At 41.6% G+C, this 24,085-nt stretch overlaps 1 protein-coding gene across 7 annotated transcripts in view; it reads right to left on the bottom strand.

The window, feature by feature from the left end:
• The window catches only part of LOC149309376 (sodium-dependent phosphate transporter 2), a 93,099-nt gene that overhangs the window by 33,155 nt on the left and 35,859 nt on the right, over positions 1-24,085 (bottom strand). For all 7 annotated transcript variants that reach the window (XM_089532309.1, XM_089532310.1, XM_089532311.1 and 4 more), the window contains exon 2: positions 6,942-7,482. In XM_089532309.1, coding sequence (XP_089388435.1) covers positions 6,942-7,230 — 289 coding nt within the window. In that variant the 5' untranslated portion in view covers positions 7,231-7,482. The remainder of the gene's footprint in view (positions 1-6,941; positions 7,483-24,085) is intronic.

The raw sequence follows: 24,085 nt of genomic DNA, 5'->3' as shown, positions 1-24,085 counted from the left end.
CCCCCCAAGATCAGCAGCTGTGTCATTTATAACCTCTGACAATTTATTTTAAGGTTACAATGAGCTAACTATGCAACCCCTCAGGTGTTCAAGAGGAATTGGCCTGCAGAATACAAAAATACAAGGATGTACTGTGTTAAAAGCTCATTTGGGTGGTTGAAATTCTTAAATGAATTGTTAGGACTATCTGATAATCTACATTGTATTCTTACAAAGGAAAATTAACATCACCTGTGTCTCTTGCTAGTAAGGAATAATACTAATACATGTTGATCAGTTGTGCCCACTGTAAATAGAAACAACTAAACAAACCATGAACTTTCCATCTATGATTTGTATATTGTGAAATCAGAATGTGGCACTCTGCCCTGTCTTTCACCTAGAATAGGGAAGGGGGGGATCCACAGTTTGTTGTCCCAATCCTCTGGCTTGTCTGGGGATGGGCAAACCAGAGTGCCAGATCTGGACGTTCCAAGAAACACAACCATGGGTTGAAATTGTATAGTTTAGTTTATTTAATTCATTTCTATTAGCAGCAAGTGAAATTGGTCAATGAGCACCGTCATGTGCTAAATAAAAAATGGAAAATAAAATTACTCAGGGAAGGTAGCTGGAACAGCACTGAGGAAACTAGATGCACAGATGCTTCCATGGTTATGGTCCTAATTACACTGAGAATTAACAATAGGAAAAGTGATCCTATACCACCAGATTAAATCATCACCCACACCAAGATGTGAGAGACGCAGAACATGACTCCAGATATTGCTTCTACTAGTTCTGCTCTGCAATATAGGTATGCAAACATCAGGCTTGGGGAATGTACTTGTCTTTCAAACCGCCAACTGTAGCCAGGTGCAAAAGAGTTACTCAGGAAGGCAGATGTAGAACTGAAGAACATTTCTCAGCTTTGTTGAGGTCTCTGAACACATGTTTAGTCTAGGAATTTAGTTTCAGTATAATAATAGAGTATGGAGTTTACACTCAAATCCTTATTCACACAAACTCACTCTTGACATCTCCTAAATAACCTTGATTTCAGCAACTTAAGATGAAGTTGCTATTGTAAACCATAATGTGTCAGAAATTCTTCCTGTTCTCCTGCAAATCACCCAGAGATCTGCTTAAAACATATCAGTTTACCTACTGCTTACTCCTGAGGATGATCCAGGGAAGCAGAAGAAATATCTTTATACAATCAATTTTATTCTATCATATCAATAATTTGGGTAGAAGTGAAAATTATAGGGACAGAAAGAGTGAGGGGTTCAAATAGTGTGAGGTTCTCCCCCAAAACCCAATCTTAAGAGTGAAAGAGAAAATACTTTACTTGGGCCAAGAGAGCCAAAGGAGTTAGGCCTTACCAAACCAAAAAAAAATAAGACTAAATTATACATAATGCTGGAAAAAGTCCATGCAGTCTTATTTCCCTGTGCCTGTTTAGAGTGTTCTTAACTTTGTGAGATTCAGAGGCATCAATCAGAAGCAGTGTTAAAAAGGCAAAAAATACTGTTTGTAGTGAGCTGTCTGTACAGCCCTTCTCTAAAAGAGGGAGACCTTGTAAAGGAAATTGAGCTTACAATTTGAGAGATAGACACACAGAGAGAAAAAGAGAAAATGTGCCAACTACAACCCAGAGTTCCTCTTAATATTTCCAGGGACAGAAAGTGCCAACCATGTGCAGCATGTAATTGGCAAGAGGAAGAAGGATGACTAAATATTCCAATAATCAGACATTGAGATGAGGGTCACCTGCTGCTTGACATGAGGGTCAATGCTGCTTTTCTCTTTCATAAACTCCAGAACACATGGGAGATCTGCATGAAGTTTTTCCTCACGCATGTAGCCCCTTCACTGCTCCTTAATACAATTGGCAATTAAACCAGTTAATTAATCATTATTTCCTGATCTGTCTGAATCAGGATACTATGGTTACCAGCTTCAGAACAAACTAGACTATTAAACCAGCTTCACAGCATGGTAACTATGATTTCCTAGATCAGATGGAAACAGTATGATTAATAAGAGAGTTCTTGGCTGAACGGACCACATATTTATTTTACTTTATGTATTTCTGTACTGATTCCCAACCCACAAAGGCTCCTGGGGCAATGATATGCAGAGAAAAGGGACAGTGAGCCTACTGTATATAGCTAATGAATCAGGCTTCTGGTCTCTTGAGTGCAGAGAAAAAGAAGAGATCCCTGGAGCAGGAAATTTTGTTGTCTGTGCTTAATTAGTGAATAAGCATGTCACACTTCAATTTCTGACTACAGCCAGAAACTATGAAGCTGGAAACATAAGTAAACTAACAGGGATCCAAAAAAGCTATTTTTAAAAAATCCAACCAGTAGCACCTTGCATACAAAACTCCTTTGCATACTGATATTCCAGACTAACATGGCTGTTTTTGAATTTTACGACCGAGTCATCCGTTTTTCGGAACAGACACAGCTTTGTGTTTATTGGTGGGGAAGGAATTAAACTTTAGAAAATTAAACTCTAGAAAGCATTATGCCTGAGCAGTGTCCTACTCATCTCCATATATTCTTCATTCATTTCCCTCCATGAATGGTACTGGCATATCATGCGTCTCTAAAACTCTAGCATAGTGAAATTACAGTGGAGACTCTGCATACGCGGTCTTTTTATAGGCGGCTTTGAGCATAGGCGCTCAAAGCCGCCGGTGCACGCGGGGCGGCGCGTCCCATTCAATTGAATGGGTGCGCGCACCCGTTGCGCCTCGCGCACCGCCATGCACGAGCCCCATTGGAAACAATGGGGCTCGAGCATAGGCGGATTTTTTTATACACGGAGGGATCCGGAACGGATCCCCCGCGTATAATAAGGTTCCACTGTACAAACTATGAAGATTCATCTCCTTTTAACTTTTTTTGTTTTGTTTTAAATATTACTAAATAATTGTTCCATTTGGGTTTTAAGAGCAAAATGGGAGGAAATTACTGAAGAGTGTTTGTTACAGCTTACTTTTATAATGTGACTGTTTATCTTTTAAGTTTTAAAAGGTGTTTTAATTTTTTTTCCGTATTTGTTACATTTCTACAAATTGGCATGCTAATCTAGATCAGAATCATAGAGGTGGAACAGACCACGAGGGTCATCCATTCCAACCCCCTGCCATGCAGGAAGACAATCAAAACACTCCTGACAGATGGGCATCCAGCTTGTTTAAAACCTCCAAAAAAGGAAACTCCACCACACTCCAGTCTATTTTTGGCCTGTTACAGACAGCCAAAATAAAGCTGCTTCGAGTCACAGTGGAGGTATGGTGTTTCAATAATGCATGCGTCCTAAGAGTCCAGAAGCCACACCAAAGCCACACTCCAGGCTGGAGCGTGGCTTCGGTGCGACTTGTGGACTCTTAGGATGCATGCATCATTGAAACACCATACCTCCACTGTGACTCGAAGCAGCTTTATTTTGGCTGTCTGTAACAGGCCAATATCTCCCTTTTAAAAACCTACAAAATTACAGTAGCCAGCTGGCAGCATAACCAGCATCACTACTTCCCTGCTGATCCCACAGGCAGAGGGCAGGGAAGGAGAAGAATGGACTGAGCCATGGACCTAAGGAACACCTTTCAAGGCTGCAGGTCAGTCTCTCCTGTTCTGTCTGCCTTGTTGGAGATGATGAAGCTTCACCCACAGTTCAGAAGGAGCAGGTTGCAATGCCAAATCTGATCCATGATCCATTACGACACAGTAGTAAAATGTCAGAGGTCTTAATAAGACAAAACACTAGGGGAGAAAAAAGTACACCATCTAGAGAGAAGACAGAAGTCCTGCTGCCATTCACTGCTATCGCATGTTCTTCCTGCCTCTTGCTGCCTGTCTCCCTGGTGTTTTGCTACACCTACTGAATCCAGGACTGGGCCCCCTCAGTTGAGCCAGATGCTGCCAAACTACTAGTCATCTCTCTCCTCCTTCTAAACTGATACAGGCAAGGGACTTGCTACCCCAGGCAACATTAAAGGGGCTTGCCCCTTTGCGGGAGCTGCTTTGGTGCTAAATTGAGGTCCAGTCTCCCTTTTTGGGAAGCCAGGGGAAGCTCTTTGTTATATTTATTATCTTTGGTCTTTTGATAACTTGGCCTGCCGACAGATACAATCTCTCATACAGAAGGCAAGCAAGCTAGGGAGTAGCCTTAGGTCCAATAATGGGTAAAGAAAGATGTGGAAAGGGCAGTTATATTACCATGAGAGAGGGGAGAGCCACAGATGCTGGTTGTCCTCAAACTGTCACCCAAATCAAATAGTCTGGATCACCTTGACAACAGCCTCTGAAAATGCTTCTGTTCAATCCCAGATTGGTAAATGGAAAAACAACTCTGATCCAGGATCTGATCCTGGATGAACATGGCAACCTGGTCTGCATTACAGAGGCCTGGTTTAATGAAGCTGGGGGTTGGGAATTAACCTCTCTCAGCTCTGTCTGCCTGGGTTCTTGGTACAGCAGCAGGTGAGGACTGGGGGCAGGGAGGTTGACTTGCAGCGGTTGACTGGGATTCACTCTCCCTCAATCAGGTGTACTGTCCCAGTCTACTGGATCTGAGCATGTTTATTTGAAGGTGGATGTCTGGGACAGAACAGTTATATTGCCCACCTGCTGCTCCCTTTCTTAGCTAACAGATTTGGTGTGATCAGTAGTGTTGCAGTCCTTCCAACTTATTGTGCTCAGCTACTTCAATATTCATGCTAAGATCATTCTGACAGGATCGGCTTAGGCCTTCATTTCCTCCATGATGGCAACGGTCTGTCCAAAGTTGTATTTGGTGCCATCCATGTTGCAAGGCATACTCAGGACTCAAGTTTTCTGTGCTGGGTGGGATGATACTGATCTAGATGTGGAGGCATGTTCTGCAGTTCTGTTGTCATGGAAAGACCATTACCTGGTAATGTTTAGACTCACAGGTACGCAGAGCCTCTGCAGGGGAAGGGAGCTAATTAAGAAAGTTGTGGGTGAATTCCTGATGGCTCTTGAGGGGTTTCCTGTTGGCAGATGATTCTGTCAAACCTCTAGCTGATCGTTGGAATGGGGAAATGACCAGGGCAGTGGACAAGATTGCCCCTAAGCATCTCCACCCACAGAGTGGACTGAAGCAAGTCCCTTGGGTTTGCCAGGGAGCTGGCAGTAATGAAATGAGACTAGAGTGTGGAAAACTCAGAGCAGATCCAACTAAACATGGACTACAGTCCAAACAAGGACTACAGCCTATAATAGTGGCCACTAAGAAACTGTATTTCTCTGCCAGCATCTGTGTCACACAGAGTCATCCAGCAGAGCTATCTTAAGTGATTAGGGGCCTTCAGTGCTCTGCTCCACAAGAACAAAATTCAAACCACTCAACAAACCACTCTGAGGAATTTGCAAGACAGTTTGCAGATATAATTGCTTGGATCCTGTATAACCTGGATTTGGTCTTAGCACTGGCTTATCCTGTGTTATTTGGTCCTTTTCAATTTGTGCTGCTTGAAGCTGAGGAGAGGTGAGAGTCAAACTATGTTGGATCCTTGCCCTTCCTTGCTCATTAAAGCAGCCAGAGGAATACTGGTTGAGCGGGTAAGGGAAGCAGTGAATACCTCACTGCAGCAAGGCAGGTTACATCCTGCCTTAAAGGGGTTGTAAAGAGGCCATTACTTGGGGGGGGGGGTGGACCTTTCTGAACCCCACTGTACTAGACAATTACCAACCAGTCATCAATATTCCATTTTTGGGCAAGGTCCTGGAGCATGCTGTAACCTCCCAATTACGGGGGTTTCTTATCTAGGTCCATTTCAATATGGCTTCAGGCCTGGTTATGGGCAGAAATGGTTTTGATCACCTTGTTGGATGACCTACAGTGGAAACTGGACAAGCAGGGTGTGTACTTGTTGGACATACTAAACATCTCAGTGGCTTTCAAAGTCATTGGCCGTAGTAGCCTCTGGGCTGCCATTCTGGAATGACACTTGGAGGCACTGTTTTACAATGGCTTCAGTCCTTCATGGAAGGGTGCACTCTAAAGGTGGTGCTGGAGAATTCCTCCTCAACATCCTGGCCGTTGGTCTGAGGTGAACCCCAGGGGTCAGTTCTGTCCCCATGGTGTTTAAATCTAAATGGAATTGCTGGTGAGATTGTCTGGAGATCTGAAATTTGGTGTCACCAGTATGCTGATGATATCCAACTCTATGTCTCCCTTTCATCTAACTCCAAATGTGAAACTTTATCCAGAGGTGCTGCAGGTCTGTTGAAAGACAATCAGAGAAGAGTGAATCAGCCTGTTCTAGATGGGTTTACACTGCCTTTGGAATCTCAGGTTTCTAGCTTGGGCACACTCCTGGACTTTTGCATTACAGTGTTTAGTTATTTTAACATACAGTGTAAGCTGCTTTAGGTCCCCTATGAGAGAAAAGCGGGGAAATAAATAAATAAATACCCAGGAAAAATGTAAACATCCCCCAGATTTTAACCCAAGTTTAGAACTAGGAAGAGGCAATGGAGTTGACATTTCCAACACCAAATTTTTACCCTTAATTAAACATTATAGCAACACTGCTTTTAATTGTAGTTAAATGATTAGTAGTTTTAAACCCCAATTTCAATTCTAATCATGAGGAACCTGCTTTATTCAACTTTAATTAATGTCAGGACCAATATAAAGGGGAGTAAATTTAGATAAGGACAGGATGAGGGAACCTGAGCGTAGGGCCTACTCTCAATATTTTAACACTATTCAACTCTTAAAATTAGGGTTCACACATACTCCACACTAGCAGTCTGAAACAGCAAATGTGCACATACAGGAATATGAATGTCTGACAGAGGTTGTTCCATTACTTGGTTCTTCATTAGGAAATGTGAATGAGAGGATGGGAAAATCATGTAAATATTTGAAAAGACAAGGACAAGAAATCAAATGAATTTAAAAACAAGGTTACTTACCAACCATTGCACTGACTTCTCCTGCCATCAGTAGATCCACAGTGGAGTTGTACAGGTTCACATCTATTATACCTTTACGAATAGTTTCGCCTACTTTTGCTCCTAGCAGCACAGAACCAGTAGTTTCAAATATTGAAGCGAGAATGCAGGCCTGGCGCAGTGTCACCACACCAGAACCCACAGCCGTACCAAAAGAATTGGCAACATCATTTGCCCCAACTGAGAATGCTAAGATAAAAGCAATAATAAAACCCACAATGACCATCCACAGATATTCATCCAACGCCATTTTCCTGGGTGCTCTTGTAGATGTTTCTCCTTTGTAAGTATATAATTAGACAAAACTGAGGTCACGAAGAGAGATTTGTAAAGCAGACAATGAGTTCTCTCTGGAAAGTGCTGTGCAGTGTTTCAACGTGAAGAAACTGCTAACTGGTGATTTTCAAGCTAATGTCAATACTGTTTGTTTGGCTGGATTCGGTCACAAGTGAAATCCATTCCATATTTTGTTTCAGTAGTGCTACAGCTGAGGTGATATCTCCTGCAATGAGAAAGAAAAAAGGGGGATAAAAAATACTGTAGAACTATGAATTAGCTTTAAATTAACTACTGGGATTTAAGAATGACGTGCAGCACCCACAATAATAAATATAGACAAGGCTACCTAAGTTAGATTAAAAGTAGGATGTAATTTGTCCCTGTCCTTGAAACACTGAATTTATACAGGAATACTATGTTTTGGGTAGACAAGACTGGCAAAAAATAGACCACAGTCCTTTTGCCTGTTGGTTACTGAATTGCTTTTCAGCAATACTATATCAAGCAGATCAGGCACTAATCCAGCAAGGCACCTGTATATGTTATTTAGAAAACATGTCTGCTCACAGACATTTTAAAGCTATTCCTAGGTAGGCACCCTTGCTTTTCAAACCTGTAACATATTGATAGGCCATGGGAATTCTAGTAAAACAACAACAACACATGAAACTAGAGCACCTGTGCTTTATAGAAAAACTATGCAACGTAATGTATCCTTGCCTTTGTAACTAGCCGGTGCAATTAATGTTACTGGATAGAGCTGCTTTAAAATCAGGTCTTACATCTAGGGTTGCCATAAATGAGGAGCTCCGAACCGGGACAAATGTAGGACAAGGCTTAAAAAATGTAGGACCATTTTTTTTAAAGGTCCTACATTTTAAAACCTTGTCCTCCTCCTCCTTCCTTGCTTGGGAGGAAGCCTCGGCCTCCTCTCAGGCCGGGAAGGATGCAAGGGCTGCTCCTCATCGCGGCGATCACCGCGGTGGGAAGCAGCCTCCTCCCGGCCCCCACTCCCTTTCCTGGCCTCTGTGAAGGCTTGGGCCTCCATAGAGGCCGGGAAGGAGGGAGGAGAGCGCCCGCGATCGCGGCGATCGCGGGCGGCCCCCACTCCCTTTCCCGGCCTCTGTGGAGGCTTGGGCCTCCATAGGGGCCGGGAAGGAGGGAGGAGAGCGCCCGCGATCGCCGCGATCGCGGGCGGCCCCCACTCCCTTTCCCGGCCTCTGTGGAGGCTTGGGCCTCCATAGAGGCCGGGAAGGAGGGAGGAGAGCGCCCGCGATCGCGGCGATCACGGGCGGCCCCCACTCCCTTTCCCGGCCTCTGTGAAGGCTTGGGCCTCCATAGGGGCCGGGAAGGAGGGAGGAGACCCCCACTCCCTTTCCCGGCCTCTGTGGAGGCCCAAGCCTCCACAGAGGCCGGGAAGTAGGGCCAGGGCCGCCTGTCATCGCGGCGATCGCCGCGGTGGCAAATGGCCTCCCCCTCCTTCCTGGCCTGGGAGGAAGCCTCGGCCTGCTCCCAGGCCGGGAAGGAGGCGGAGGCCGCCCCTCATCGCGGTGATTGCCGCGGTGGTAAGCGGCCTCCTCCTCCTCTCGGTCTGGGAGCAAGCCTTGGCCGGCTCCCAGGCCAGGAAGGAGGCGGAGGCCGCCCCTCATCGCGGTGATCGCCGCAGTGGGAAGCGGCCGCCTCCTCCTCCTCCTCCCTGGCCTCGCTGGGGCCCGGGAGGGAGCGTCTCCGCGGCTGGAGCTCCAACCACGGAGAGCCCTCCCAGGCCTCAGCAAGGCCTTGGAGCCGCCGCCGCGGCTGAGGTGGCCGCGGTGGGCGGGGCCGTCCCGGTTTGGGCTCCAAACCGGACCGGGACCGGGATGGCACCGCCCAAACCGGGATTGTCCCGCCCCCCGGCGGGATATGGCAACCCTACTTACATCCCTTGTGTGTCTGGTTCCCAACCACCGCAAAGTTTAATGGGGCTTATTAAACTCTCTCAAGACTATAATCAGGCTCTATGCATTCCTTGCTAATTAAAGGCTTGAGCTGCAATCCTAAAACACCAAAAACTAAAAATTAAGCCCTATTAGACATAGTAGAATGGACTTCTATGCATCTATGTTCTTTCAGTCTTATGGCAACCCCGTAAATTTCTTAAGATTTTCTTAGGCAAAGAATACTCAGAGGTGGCTTTGCCAGTTCCTTCCTCTTAAATATGGTCTCTTAAATAACAGCACCTGTTATTTGTTGTCAAGCTCCCATCCAAGTACTAACCAGAGCTGACCCTGCTTAACTCCAAGATTAGATGGGATCTGGTGCCTTTAGGGTATTTAGAGACTTACTTCTATGCATAGGGTTTCATTGTTAATAGTCTGTGCCCAGCAATTAAAATTCTGTTCCAAGGAAAAGATGGATTTTGTCACATATGAAGAATTATGCAAACTGGGAAATTTAATATATTCTGGGTTTGGTAGTTATAAAAAAAATGAGGAGCAAAAAACTATCCTGGAAAATGAAGCCCCACACAGGCCCTGATGGCTATACAGCATTGTATTAAAAACATTTGAGGAAGATCTGATTGACCCAATGCAAAAAATGTTAAATGAAATTAGACACAAAAGAATTCTGGACACTTGGGTAAAAATCAAATATAGTATTGATTACAAAAAAAGACAAAGAGTTGACTCAATTCCAAAATTATAGACCATTTCACCCCTCAATGCAGACTATTAGGTTTTTGCATCTACACTCGGCCCTTCTTATACACGGATTTTTTTATACACGGATTCAAGCATACATGGTCTGAAAATGTTCCAAAAAAGTATAAATTTACCTTGATTTTCCATTTTTTATTAGGGACACCATTTTGCTATGTCATTATATTTAATGGGACTTGAGCATACACAGATTTTGTTATACGCGGGGGATCTTGGAACCAAACCCCAGCGTATAACAAGGGTCCACTGTATTTTAGCAAAGAGATCCAAAAATATATTGAAGGTTTGGATTAAAGAAGATATGTACAGTTGGAAAAATAAGAAAAAGCATGGGACAGAGTCTTGAATTTTACAGCCTGTATGGACATAAAAGATAATTTTTTTTTACAAAATGCTGTATAGATGGCACAAAACGCCAACAAAATTAGCTAAAATACACAAAAATGGAGAAGATAAATGTTGGAAAGGTGGTTCTTTCTATCATATATGGTGGGCACGACGAAAAACAAAGAAATATTGGAAAGACATACATAAAACAATTCAAGAGATATTTAAACTGGATTTAAAGTTTGAACCAGAATTATTTTTATTAAACATAATTGAAGAAAAAACAACTAGAAATCATATAAAGATAATTTTGTATATGGTAACCATAGAAAGAATGGTGTTTGCAAAACAATGGGAAAATCCTGAGATACAAATTGTGGATGACTGGTTATTAGGAACACTGGACATAATGGAAATGGGCAGATTAACTATATATTTAGAGGATAAGTCAACTAGAGAGAAGGAGGACATTTGGGAACCACTAATGAATTATTGTAAAGAAAAATGGTCATAAATATTAACAACAGCAACAACAAGAAAAACAACAACGAGAGAGATCTTAGAGAACAGAAAACAATATAGGCATATAAATAAGCAGAAGCAGCGGCATAGAGAAAACGAAGAGAAATAAAGGGAAAAAAGTACAGGATGGAGTATAAATAGCAACAAGAGTTTAAAATGTTTTTAGATGAAGGTGGTAGAAGGAGAATATAGACCTACAAGAGAGAAGTACAGCCAAGATAGCTGTAAAGAATATTTAATCCAAAATGATAAGCTGAAGACCACTGTCTTTATAGATTTATTCAATTTTTATGTTAAAAATGTATATGAAAACATGGTATGAAATATGGCAAGAGCTTTTGTTAAAAAACAATGTGTGTGTGTGTATCTTGACATAATAGAAAAGTTTTGAATAAGATTTATACTTTAATAAAAACTATTTTTAAAAAAAGAAGAAGAAGAAATGAGGAGCAAAAGAACTATCCTGGAAAATGAAGCCCAGCCGTCAGAAATCTTTATTCAGCTGCCTATCCAGCTTAGATTTCACCAAGCTTTCCAAATACACTTTAAAGCATATTGTTACATTCAAGAGGATTAGAATTACTTCTGGTTGGAGGGGGTAATGAAATCTGAAATTCGGCACCCGGTGCTATATACTTCTCCCTGTTGCTCTTGCGGAAACCACAGCATACACCTGGACTTTATTACAGACCATGATTCTCAAACTGCAGTCACTTTATTTGCCATGTATGCACACAATTCAGCAAAACTACCTAGAATTTTTATCACTACCATTTTCACATTTTGGGCGTGTTACAGAGCACCGAAAAGCGGCGCTCTGCCTGCGCCGTCATTAGCTGCGCCGAGAAGCCCCAGCGGCCAAACCGCAAGGCTTCCCGGCGCAGCTAAAAAGAAGCGCCAAAAGAAGCGGCGTCATATGTGCTGTGCGATGTGCGGACGCAGCACGTCCACTACATAAAGATGGCAGCCCCCGTGTGGAACGGGCGCCACCATTTTGTATGGACTCGGTCCGTACTAGGGTTAGGGGGGTCCAGAAGGGACGCCCCTTTCTAACCCTAGTACGGACTGAGTCCGTACTTTATGCCCGTCTGTAACGGACCATAGTTTATTACAGGAAGGAATCTAAATGTTTCACTCAGCAACATATGTCAACAAGGTGGTTTTTTTCTATTATGAGAAGACACAATAGCTTTCTTGGCCCTTCAGTTAAGTATTTGATATTAATTTTCTGATCCAACCTAAAAATAATGAAATTACCATAAGGAATGAATATCCTCTACCAATAGTTTATGTTCCTCTTTTTAAACTGATTCAAAACATACAAATCTGGGAGAAGAAAAACATTGCCGGCGCTCTATCTCATGTATGCTAAAATATAATCCTTCTCACACCCCCTCTCTCTCTCTCACTTACACACACTCACACACATAGAGACATTGTTGGTTTTCTCCACTGAACAATCGCTTTGTATATTTAACTATAATCCCACTTAGACACTCAAATGGATTTGTGCTATGTGAACAAGTCTTGTGTCTCTCCTATCCCTTCCCCCTAATGCTGAAAACCTGGATCTAAGAGAGAGGAGGTGAGGGAAGGAAGGCTTCCTCCACTTGAATAGGTTGATGTGTGGACCAGAACAGATTCTGAGTATATATGAACACACACAATCTTGGATCATTTCACATTTCATGTCCTTATCTACTATGAGGTCATATCTAGCTTACTGAGCAATTAAGAGTCAAATCTACCTGTTAAAATCTGGCTACTCAGAAAACTCCCTATCAATTTTAAAAACAATAATTTCAAACCCTTGCGTATTTGCACATGATATGATAAGCCTGAGAACTCACAATCCTTGGTTGGTTGGTTACAAGTGGTATGTTGGTGCAGGTTGCCCAATAGTTTTCCCAATAAACCACACAAAGAAGCCATGGTCTTTTTTTGGTTTGTTGTGGAAAGAAAGAAAGCAGGGGGGAAGAAGCCCATTTTTAGGATGATACACTCAAATTTATCAATTGAAATATCATAAGTGACACCAGAAGTACCATGATGTACCATGTACACCAGAAGTACCAGAAGTACCATGATGTCACTTCCTGTTGTATCAGATGTGCTGACACATGGGGATAGGGGTGGAAACATTTGTTTAGCTCCTCTTCCTGCAAATGTGAGCAATTGAAGGCATGCATGTGCATGCTGCTTATAGCCAATAAGCCAAGATATCTGCAGTTCCCCGGGCTTAACATGCCCTATACTCACAGCCATACTGTAAGAATACTTGAAAAAAGAATTCCTAGCCAAGGCTTTTAAAACTTACAGTGCTTTAATATGAAATAATATAGAGAACAAACTCAATGTGAAGTCTTTTAGACGCTTCTACTTATCTCTCTCTAATGATTCTGTGAAGTACTGCACTAGTTTCTCAGATCACACAACTACAGCAGCTTTGAGTCAAATGAAAAGAACGGAATTCTGCCTAGCTCTGCGTCAACATGCAAATAACGCCAAAGGAGGGCGACTAAAATGGTGAAGGGTCTGGAACTCATGCCCTATGAGGAATGACTTAGGGAGCTGGGGATGTTTAGCCTGGAGAAAAGAAGATTAAGAGGTGATTTGATAGCCCTGTTTAAAATATTTGAATGGATGTCATATTGAAGAGGAAGCAAGCTTGTTTTCTGCTGCTCCAGAGAACAGGACCCGGAACAATGTATGCAAGCTGCAGGAAAAGAGATTCCACCTCAACTTTAGGAGGAACTTCCTGACAGTAAGAGCTGTCTGACAGTGGAACACACTTCCTTGGAGAGTGGTGGAGTCTTCCTCCTTGGAGGTCTTTAAACAGAGGCTAGATGGCCATCTGTCAGAGATGCTTTGATTGTGATTTCCTGCATGGCAGGGGGATGGACTGGATGGCCCTTGCGGTCTCTTCCAACTCTATGATTCTATTCCATACTCATAATTTGCTAAAATAATAAAATGGTGTTCTTGCTTACCTAGTGAATGATGGAGGGTTATGAACCAAATTGTAAAAGATAAATACTGAAAGAAATATGGCTGCATTAAATTCAGATTTCATCTTTAAAGCAAGTTATTTTGCTATCGTTAATTTGGAATATAATAAAATCTGATTTAAATGTCTTTGGAGTATTCAAAAAACTTTTGTTGGTTTTTCTTTTTCCTGCTTTTTCACAATCCATTTTTGTCTTATTACCCTGGCAATAGGGTGAAAGCTTCCATCTAGGTTCTGTTCTCATTCATAGGAAATGGTGCCAACTCATCCAGCACCCCACAAAGGAGAACTAAGACAATGTTCCAATAGCAAGCATTGGAAAGATGCTTCTGTCCTGAAAAGGCCTGGCGAACTGACCCTCTTGTACAATGCATACGAAAAAGGACAGGATGTTGCTCTACCAGAGGAGCAGCCGACTGAATGCATCAGCAGGGACCAGCCAAGTACTGAACAAGAATATATTACAAATTGAGAAGCACATTACCACAGCATTTGTCAGTATTGAAATATCATAAATCTGCTTTCAGAGATGCAGTAATATTGCCATCAGATGATAATCCACTTCTGACCAGTGGTTAATAATACTGCAGATGTACACAAGAAGTTGCCAAAGGAACAACTGTGTCTTCACTGCTACCAGGCAGACACAAGATAGGTGTCCTTGGCTGACACAGAGCCTGCCACGTGCCAGACTCTTGGAAGAGATGCAAAGGAATGAAAACACTGTCTTCACCAGGAGAGCGCATTTACCAGTTAGGGAGACTACAGTACCACCAACCAAAATACAGCACTGAAGTGGGATGGCTAAACCATCTGTCCAGCCTGAACTGTCAAATGGCACAAAACAGATCTGTGACAAAAATATAACTCCAAAAATAGATAAGGCATTTATTCTGAGCAAGAGGGGGGCAGCAAGTTAGGCAATGTCTGTTACTAGTTTATAATACAAGAAGTCAATACTGTATAAGTATTTACCTGAAATAGAAAGGCAAGTCATCATAAAATGGGGACGGGATGTCCCTGTATTTGGGCCTGCCCCTGTACACCTCAACATATTATTAATCTTTATGTGTTTAGATTTCAAAAGGATTCTGTATGTATATTCAGTAGTGTGTGCTTACAAAGTTCCCACAATTAGGAACCCTGGCTTGAACAATGCAAAAAGCTTCTACAAACCACATGTAACCCAGTATCCTGTTCCTCGAGGGTTTTGTGGTTTTTACGTACTTTGAAGTTTTTTTCATTGTATATCATAAGCTGATTTTGCCAAAGTTTGGACGATTGACACAGATTTGTGGCAACCACTATGTGCCATCTTTTCAGAGAGAATAGTTTCCCACCCATTTTGCAAACTGCAAAGTTGAAATACATTTGAAGCTTCAGCTATAAAGCACAAATATGGTATACTTTTTTTTCAAAAAAAAAAAAAAAAAGAATTAAACTCAAGTCTGCAATCCCATAAAGATAATAGAAAATAAAGGTTAGTACTAGAAGGTAGACAAAAGAGAGAACAATAAATATTGCTACAGGTAAATTATTTTATGAAGGAGTCATTCAATTGTAAAAGCTGCCAAACACTATATGCCACAAAATGTGCAAGACACAGATCAGTGTGCAGTATCGTAGGTTTATTTTGTTTTTAAAAGTGTGAAGACCTACTCTACACTTATACAGAACATAGCATTTTGAGCAGTTTAGAAAATTCATATAAGGCAGCCTTAAAAACAGCAGTTAAACAGCACTAAAAAAAAAACCAATGAGCAGTCAGAGGTAGGGGAAAGCACATAACAGACAATGTATAATAACCAAGCAATAGTGTAAAAATATACCAGCTATCAAAACTTGAACAAATAAGAAGGACTTTGTTGGTGCCTGAAGGCTAGGAAAGGTTACTTAAGGCAAACCCAATCCCAGGGAGGGAGTTCCACATTCAACCTACAACCAGTGGCTGCTTGCCTAATGTCCAAAGTAAAAGGTACAGAGATATCAATATCCAAAGAAGGTCTTAGTTGACAGGGACATACACATAAGAGAAAGTGGTTCTTATTGATTATAGGTCAAATAAAACTGTGTCTGAAAATGGGGCAGATCTTACTGAAAATCTTACTGTGCCACACAAATAAACTAACTATAGTGTTTCCAGGTTCACAGTTTGGACACTATATTCTGGACTGGTTCAAGCTTCCAAATAATTTTTTTACAGGCATTCACATGAATATTATTAAGTCCTGGAAAGAACAGCAACTTCTGACTATTGTTCATGTTGCTTTCTAAGCATAAGTGATAGGATTTTGTGGCTCTCTTTGAAGTGAATCTGAAAGCTGATAAAGAAGAAAAAGAGAAGAGGTGAATCAGAGAGAACTGGTACCAGTGGAAGCCCCATGATTAGAGAATAGTCATGCTCTGAAAGCAGACCTTAATGAAAGTCTCAAATCCTGAATTCAGCAACCAGAAGACCAATTTGGATGTACCAACTGCCAATGACACTGAAGAAGCAATGAACCAGAAGAAAGATCTTGATTTGGGGACAGCAGGAAGTAACTGATGCCAGGAAACATATATTCGTACACTTTCTCCCTTACTTCGAATGGTCTCATCTCCACGTTGTCTTCTTCAAACTTCCTTCTCAGGAGCTAATCTTTTCCCTTAAAGTTTTTTAAAAAAAAAAAAAATGTTTGGAAGCTGTGCATGGTTCAAATCTGGATCAGGAAGTAATGCAGGATTTGTTCAGCTGGGGACAACAAAAAATATTTTGGCAACAGCCCCCATTAATGTCCAGTCTGCACAGACAGTAGTTTATGCGGGACTGTAGTATGACTGAAGGTAGGGTTGCCATAATTGTCCACTTTTACCAGGGACAAAAAGTGGAACAAATTCAAGACCAAACTGTAGGGCAACTGCAGGACAAAACTCAGCCCAAAATGTAGGACATTGAAGAAAAATGGTGGACCTTAAATGTCCTACATTTTGAGCTGAGTTTTGTCCTGCAGTTGCCCTACAGTTTGGTCTTGAATTTGTCCTACATTTTGTCCCTGGTAAAAGTGGACAATTATGGCAGCCCTAACTGAAGGTCATCAGGTTGGGAAAGCAATATTAATGTGATAGAAGCAACCAAGTGGAAAGCTTTTCCTAAAATAACCTTATATTTGTATTTCCACACATTACCAGCCTCAAACCTCCAACAGAAAAGGGAAAGTATAATGGTACTGAATAAAGAAACCCAAAACTATGTTTGAAGTTTGAAATCTCTTTAAATGGTAAGTTAGTGAAACAGAGCTTTGTAGAAATACCCAATGAAGTGTGTACAAAAGCTTTTTAGATTACTAACAACATAATCCTACTGCCTGCTATGTGCTACAAGCCAAGATCAAGCCAGGATCATATGTAAGTCCTTCTGTGCTCATGCAACATGGGCCCAAAACAGATGGGCCAAAAGAAGCAGCTTCTAGCTGCTTTGGGTGCTTAGCATGCAGACAACACATGCCCCCAACACAGCTGGAAGCTGCTCTGAGGCTGCCTAAGATGGCCCAAAGCTGCTGGCAAAAGGAGCAACAAAAAACTGCTCCTTACTGGTGGTTTGTTTGGGATCTCATCAACAGACTGCTTGGAAGCGGGCCATCTGGTCACCACAGTCACAGGATGACTGGGGACCAATCGCAGCTGGAGTGGCCACTCCAAGCTACCTATCTGCTTCACCCCATAGTTGCTGTGTTTCATTCAATCATCAAACCTGAAGCATTAGGTATGTGTCAATGTGAGACTGTTATATCAAAAACAAACAAACAAACAAAACCCTCCAACAGTCCAAATGCAGAACACAGCAAAAGTGGATAGAGAAGAGAGTGTTGTGAGGGAGCAACAGAGCTGCCTTACCTGCTATTCTAAGAGTGGAACCACTGTTTGCACAAAGGTAGTGGTGCATACACAAAAATAAAGAAACAAGGCACACTACTATATCTACTACTATAGCCCTTGAATCAATACACACCTGCAGCCAAATGGGGCATATTACAGTTGCCCCTCCTAATGCGTGATCTCATATCCATGCCCTTGAATATACATGGAGCGGCAACCTCCACTATTTGCAATGGCATGCAGGCCCAGTGTGCGCACCCATGCCGTGCCGTGCACACAGGGGCGCGCTCCACTGTAGCCAATGAGGCTTGAATAAGTGCGAGCCTCTGTTTTTGCAGGGGGTCTGGAATGGATCCCCCGTGAAAACGGAGGGCCAACTGTAGATGGTCATGCTAAATGTCCTATATATAAAGTTGGGCATTTAACCAAATAAAGCACACTCAATAATTACATTGACCTTCAAACATTTATTTTCATGTATACCCTGTTAATATGATTTAAGGGTGTTCTGTGATGGGTTATAGAAGTAAACTAGGGCCTGTTACAGACTGCCAAAATAAAGCTGCTTCGGGTCTCTTTGGAGGTATGCTGTTTTAATTATGTATGCATCCAAAGAATCCGGAAGCTGCACCAAAGCTGCACTCCAGTGCTTAAGAATGGAGTGTGGCTTTGGCGCGACCTCCGGACTCTTAGGACCCATGCATCATTTAAATAGCATACCTCCAAAGAGACCCCAAGCAGCTTTATTTTGGCAGTCCGTAACAGGCCTATGTAAATCTATAAGGGGGTCTAGGAGCGTGCATCTTGGAGTTATTATGTTTTTAATGAATAAATTTAATTACTTAAAGTCTAATGGTAGCCTACAATACCATCTTCACTGACTACATGGCAGAAGTTCCTAAATTTCCCTAATCGACAGAGGTAGCTGCATTCAGGTCTAAAACAGTCATTTCTGTAGAAAGCGTCTAGAGTACTCTCCCCTGCAAAGCTCCTGAATTCTTCAAAAAGTTAAATCACACACACATGCAAACACAAAGAGAATTTTAATGCCCTGAAAGAATGAGCAGATGGAAAGACTGAATGAGAGCTGAGATGGAGGAAAATACCAAGAGGAAAGAAAAAGAAGAAAGACAGAGAAAGGGTAAAATAATACTGTGCAGCAATGAGAAAAGAATCAGTTAAGGGAAGGGGGAGAGAGATTTGCTTTCTTGGAGAGAAGAGATACCTGCGTAGGTGAGGGGGGGGAGAGAGAGAAAACGCCTTGGTTACTGCTGAGGAGAGTAAACACCTCTTTGGGTGTTAGGGAGGGAGAGTGTATTGGAGTGGGCGCTAAATCTTACAAAGCTTGGCACTTCCGCTAATATTACCACAAAATCCCACATTTAAAACAATCAAATGAAAGAGATAATCTCTCCTTAATACTATTAAAACCACTCTACCTTGTGTTCCAAAAACACTTGGTAAGAACTTAAGTTTCTGAAAAGTGAGAAAAAAATCTGGCCTGGTCAACTTCCTTGGCGAGGAACACTACCACTGCGGGCAGGAAAGAACCACCATCCCTAACATCCTCCTTATCTGCATAGACACCCGGCTCCAAAAAAAGGGCAGGGACCTCTGCAGAAGGATAAAACAAATGGTTTGCATCAGGCATTACAGACAGCAAGTCTGAAACAGATCTCTCCCTATGATCCCTGTGAGTATGACTCTGGTGACCAGGGTTCAATTTCCAACTAGATCATGAAACCCACTGGGTGACCTTGCACAAGTCACACACTCTCTTCTTCAGCGGAAGGCAATGGCAAACCTCTTCTGAACCAATCTTGCCAAGAAAATCCCAAGGTAAGTTCACCTTAGGGTTTCCATAACTCAGAAATGACTTGAAGGTGTACAACAACAACAACAACTAAAGAGCTGATGGACCAGGGTAGTTAGAAATTCAGAGTATGACTACTTAAACAGTCTAGCACCATAAAATACAAAGCGAATTGAACAATTTGCATTTCTCACTACAGCTTTCCTGAACACTTGCTGTTACTATGACTGAAAACATCAATGGGAACTATGATCCCTACCTCTGGAACCCTTGCCATGTGTACAGAGGGGAGGATAAGGAAGGAGAAAAATGTTCTAACCAACAGCATTCATTCACTCACAAAGTCACTTCATGCTAACTGGTGCTTTTTGTTCATTAGTACTAGGTATTGCCCCTGGCTAATATAACTGGTAAAGGGGCATCATTGCTGATGCATTCATTCTATGGACAACAATATAGCTACTCTAAGGAGAATCAGAATAGCTTGGGATGAGAAGTAATACTAGTAGCTGCAAACACCATGATGCTTTTGTAATATTTCAGGTGTGTTAAATAGGGTACAGAAGTGCTTAGCAAAATGTGTGTGGCTGAATATAGAAAGCTGAACTTTAATACATGTTTTGATAGGGATGATCTATGTGTCGGTTTGTTTAGTATATGTGTCATTTACATCCCTCCCTTTTCCTTTCTGCTAAACCAACCATTTCAAATAATTTTTAACTACTCTTAGATGACAATAACTAAGACACATATGCTTATTATAGTGTATAGAAGTTTGCAGCTCTCTCATGTATATTCATAAGTTTTCTCTGACAAAAAAGGGGGTTATACTTTTGATGCTACAGTTCTGTGCTTGCTTATATGGGAGTAAATTACACTAAACAGAAGCTTAAACCTCAAGTGAACTAGGCATTTTCAATTCTAAATCTAGGCAGAATCCCAATGGAAATGGATCCCGATAATCACTTTCATACATTAGTGCTAGGAGCTTGCTAGCAACTACTTATTCCAACAGCTTACCCCCCTTTGGGGGAAAAATCATTTGCAAATAACCTCTCAGCCAAAAATATTTATGAGATTCTGAAACAAGCTGGTAAGTCTTTGGTACATCCAATAAACCATTAAGAGCAAAGGTCAATGGCTGACAGACTCTTCAAGAACCTTAACCACATGGTTGGCAGCAGCAATTGGAACTTAGCTAGACTGAACCATAGTGTCATCAAGGTTAAGGCAAGAATGAGTGACGTCCTGAAAGTGTTAGCAGATGTCTCACAATCTTTGATGTGTTCTCAACTGAATAAGCATTCTGATGCACTCCTGGTATTTTGGACTACAACTCCTTTTTAAAATGTTGTTCTTGTTGTTGTTTGTCTTCAAGTTGCTTCTCAGTTATGGTGACCCTAAGGCAAACCTATCATGGGGTTTTGTTCAGAGGGGTTTGCCTTTACCTTCCTCTAAGATTGTGAGACATTTGCTAATATTTTCAGCACATCACTAAAGTATGTCACTCGTACTTTAGAGAATACGACTTACCTAAGATCATCCATCTAGGGTTGAACAGGGATCTGAACCTGCATCTCCCAGACTGCTAGCCCAGCACGCAAACCACTACACCACACTGACTCTCTAAAACCAACTGGGAGAGCCTAAATAAAATAACAGACTGTATCCAATTATGTGCTAGCAGTTGCTCATTTTAAGAACTACTCTAATACAGATTTTAATGTGCAAGTAGACTTTTACCATATATGGAGCAAGAAATGCCAGATGTCCAAGGTGGGTTCAAGAAAGGAAAGACACACTAGGGATCTCATTGCAAACATTTGGGCCCATACAGACAAGCCAAAATAAAGCTGCTTCAGGTCACTTTAGAGATATGCTATTTAAATAATGCATGTGTCCTAAGAGGCCAGAAGCTGCTCCAAAGCCATGCTCCAGTCCTACGCTTCTGGCCTCTTAAGATGCATGCGTTATTTAAACAACATACCTCCAAAGTGACCCGAAGCAGCTTTATTTTGGCCTGTCTGTTCGGGGTCATTTATTTGATGAAGGAGCCTGTCAAAAAATTTCAGAAGAAAATCAGCCTGTACTTTATAGATTATAGTAAAGCCTCTGATTGTATAGATCATGAAAAACTACAGGTCACTCTCAAAGAAATGGGTGTACCACAGCATTTGATTATCCTAACACATAACTGGTTCGCAGGACAAGAGGCCATTGTTAGGACAGAATACTGAGAAACAGAATGGTTTCCACTTGGCAAGGGAGTCAGGCAAGTCTGCATTTTATCACCCTATTTGTGTAACTTGTATGTGGCAAATACAACACACGAAACTGGATTAGACTCTAAGGAAGGAGGTGTGAAAATTGCAGGAAGCAACATCGACAATTAAAGATATGCAGATGAATCCATATTACTAGCAGAAAATAGCAAAGGTATGGAATGACTAAGTGCAAAAGCAGGTTTACAGGTGAACATTAAGAAAACAAAAATAATGACCACAGATGATTTACATAACTTTTAAACAATGAAGACACTGAAATAGTTCAAGATTTTCCATGCCTTGGCTCACTCATTAAACAAAGTGGAGACTGCAGTCAAGAAATCAGAATATTAGGACTTGGAAGGACAACTATGAAGAACTAGACAAGAAAGAGATATATCTCTAAATACCAAAGTCAAGATTTGCCATGCCACTGTATTTCCAGTTTCTATGTATGGTTATGAAAGCTGGACAGTGAAGAGGGGCTGATAGGAAAAGAATCCTTGAAATGTGGTGCTGGACAAGAGTTATGCAAATACCCTGGATTGCCAAAAAAGGACAAATAAATTGGTCCTAGAGCAAACCAGGCCTGGTCTTACTCTGGAAGCCAAGATGACTGTCATATGTTGGCCATATCATGAGAAGATACAGTATGACTCACCAGAAAAGTCAATAATGCTTGCCAAGGTGGAAGCAATAGGAAAAGAGGAAGACAGCACTGTAGATGGATAGACTCAGTCAAGGAAATACAAAATTCATTTATGTTTCATATGCACATTATGCACATAGTCTGGAAGCAATTTTATACAATATTCAAAAAAAATTGTGCATGAAGCAAAGTTTGTGTACACTGGACCCTTGTTATACACTGGGGTTTGGTTCCAAGATCCCCCGTGTATAACAAAATCCGTGTATGCTCAAGTCCCATCAAATATAATGACACTGCAAAATGGTGTCCCTTATAAAAAATGGAAAATCAAGGTTTGATATTTGAAATTTATACTTTTTTTTAACGTTTTCAAACCGTGTATGCTTGAATCTGTGTATAAAAAATCCGTGTTTAAGAAGGGCCGATTGTACACTGAACCATAAGACAGCAAAGGTATCCCTATATTAGCCACCCATAAAAAAAGGTTTTGGTTTTTGGATTTTGGAATTCAGTGTATCTGTTCTGCAGACCATGTAATTTTCACCTTCAATTTATTTCTCTGCTACTGCAACAACACGACACTTCCTATATCTCAAGGAAAACTATCTTCTCTCTCTAACTACTTCCTAGTTTTTCTTCTATGCTTCTTCTCTAACTCTTGGAGTGTGCAGTATACTCCTACAGTCACCAGTCATTGCAACTTCTTTTTGATCTCTTAAAAATCAAGCTTCTGCTCTCAGTATTCTACACCCTCACAAAACATGCTAATGATTGCCTGTCAAATCCAAATGTCTCTAGTCAGTCTTTATATTCACAAAACAATAAAACATTTTCTTTTGTGTGACTCACATCATGACCCAGGTTTCCATGATTCTGTCCTTAGCTGCTTTTTCAATTGTTCATTCGTCTTTTCTACCCACAGGTAGAACTCTTCTTCTCTTTTCTACCTCTCCATTATGGTCTGACCTCAGTCCTTCACCATCATCTCTATGCACAGTATGTCCTCATTACATGCCGCTGCCTTTAGGACCACTCATGTGCTTACAAAATGCATTACTCTCTCAGAACTGCTCACTCTCTCCCACATTTCAGCTATGAGTCTGATATTTCTACCTAGCTATGTAATTAATGTCTCAAAGACTGCCCTCACTTTTTCTCACAAATTCTCCACTCCCCATATCCTTCCTATGCCAATAAATAACATCATCATCCATTCTTCAGCAATTCCCTCTCCTTTACTCTGTGTCTACATTCAGTCTGGTACCATGCCACAATTGTTCAATATTACAAAAATATGACCTTTCCTCTTTGCCCACTTGCAAAAATTCACATTCTAGCAATCTGTCACTTTAAATCAGAAAAAATGGGGGTGTCATACAAGGGACGAAGTATATCTCTAGGATAGTAGACAAGCTGTTTCTCACATTAGTAGCAAACTGCAATGTCAATTTTTAAATGAACTAAAGAGCTGCCAAAGGGACCTCAGAGCCACATGGAACTAATGAGCTGCACTTTGCCATCCCTGACTTGCCTAAAAGATAATCCATGAATGCCTTTGTACATGTGAAAAATGTCCCTCCTTCAACAAGTACAAATGGATAAGCAACGGAGGGTAAGTGCCCCCTCCATAAACTGCTTCTGTCTGCTTCTCTCTTTGTGGTCTTGCAATGTTTAACGTCACTTCTTGTCC

The sequence above is a fragment of the Sceloporus occidentalis genome, unplaced genomic scaffold (genome assembly GCF_023333645.1).
Source record: "Sceloporus occidentalis isolate IW3139 unplaced genomic scaffold, rSceOcc1.0.p SCAF_7, whole genome shotgun sequence".
Lineage (NCBI taxonomy): Eukaryota > Metazoa > Chordata > Lepidosauria > Squamata > Phrynosomatidae > Sceloporus > Sceloporus occidentalis.
This window is presented reverse-complemented; position numbering and strand designations above follow the sequence as displayed.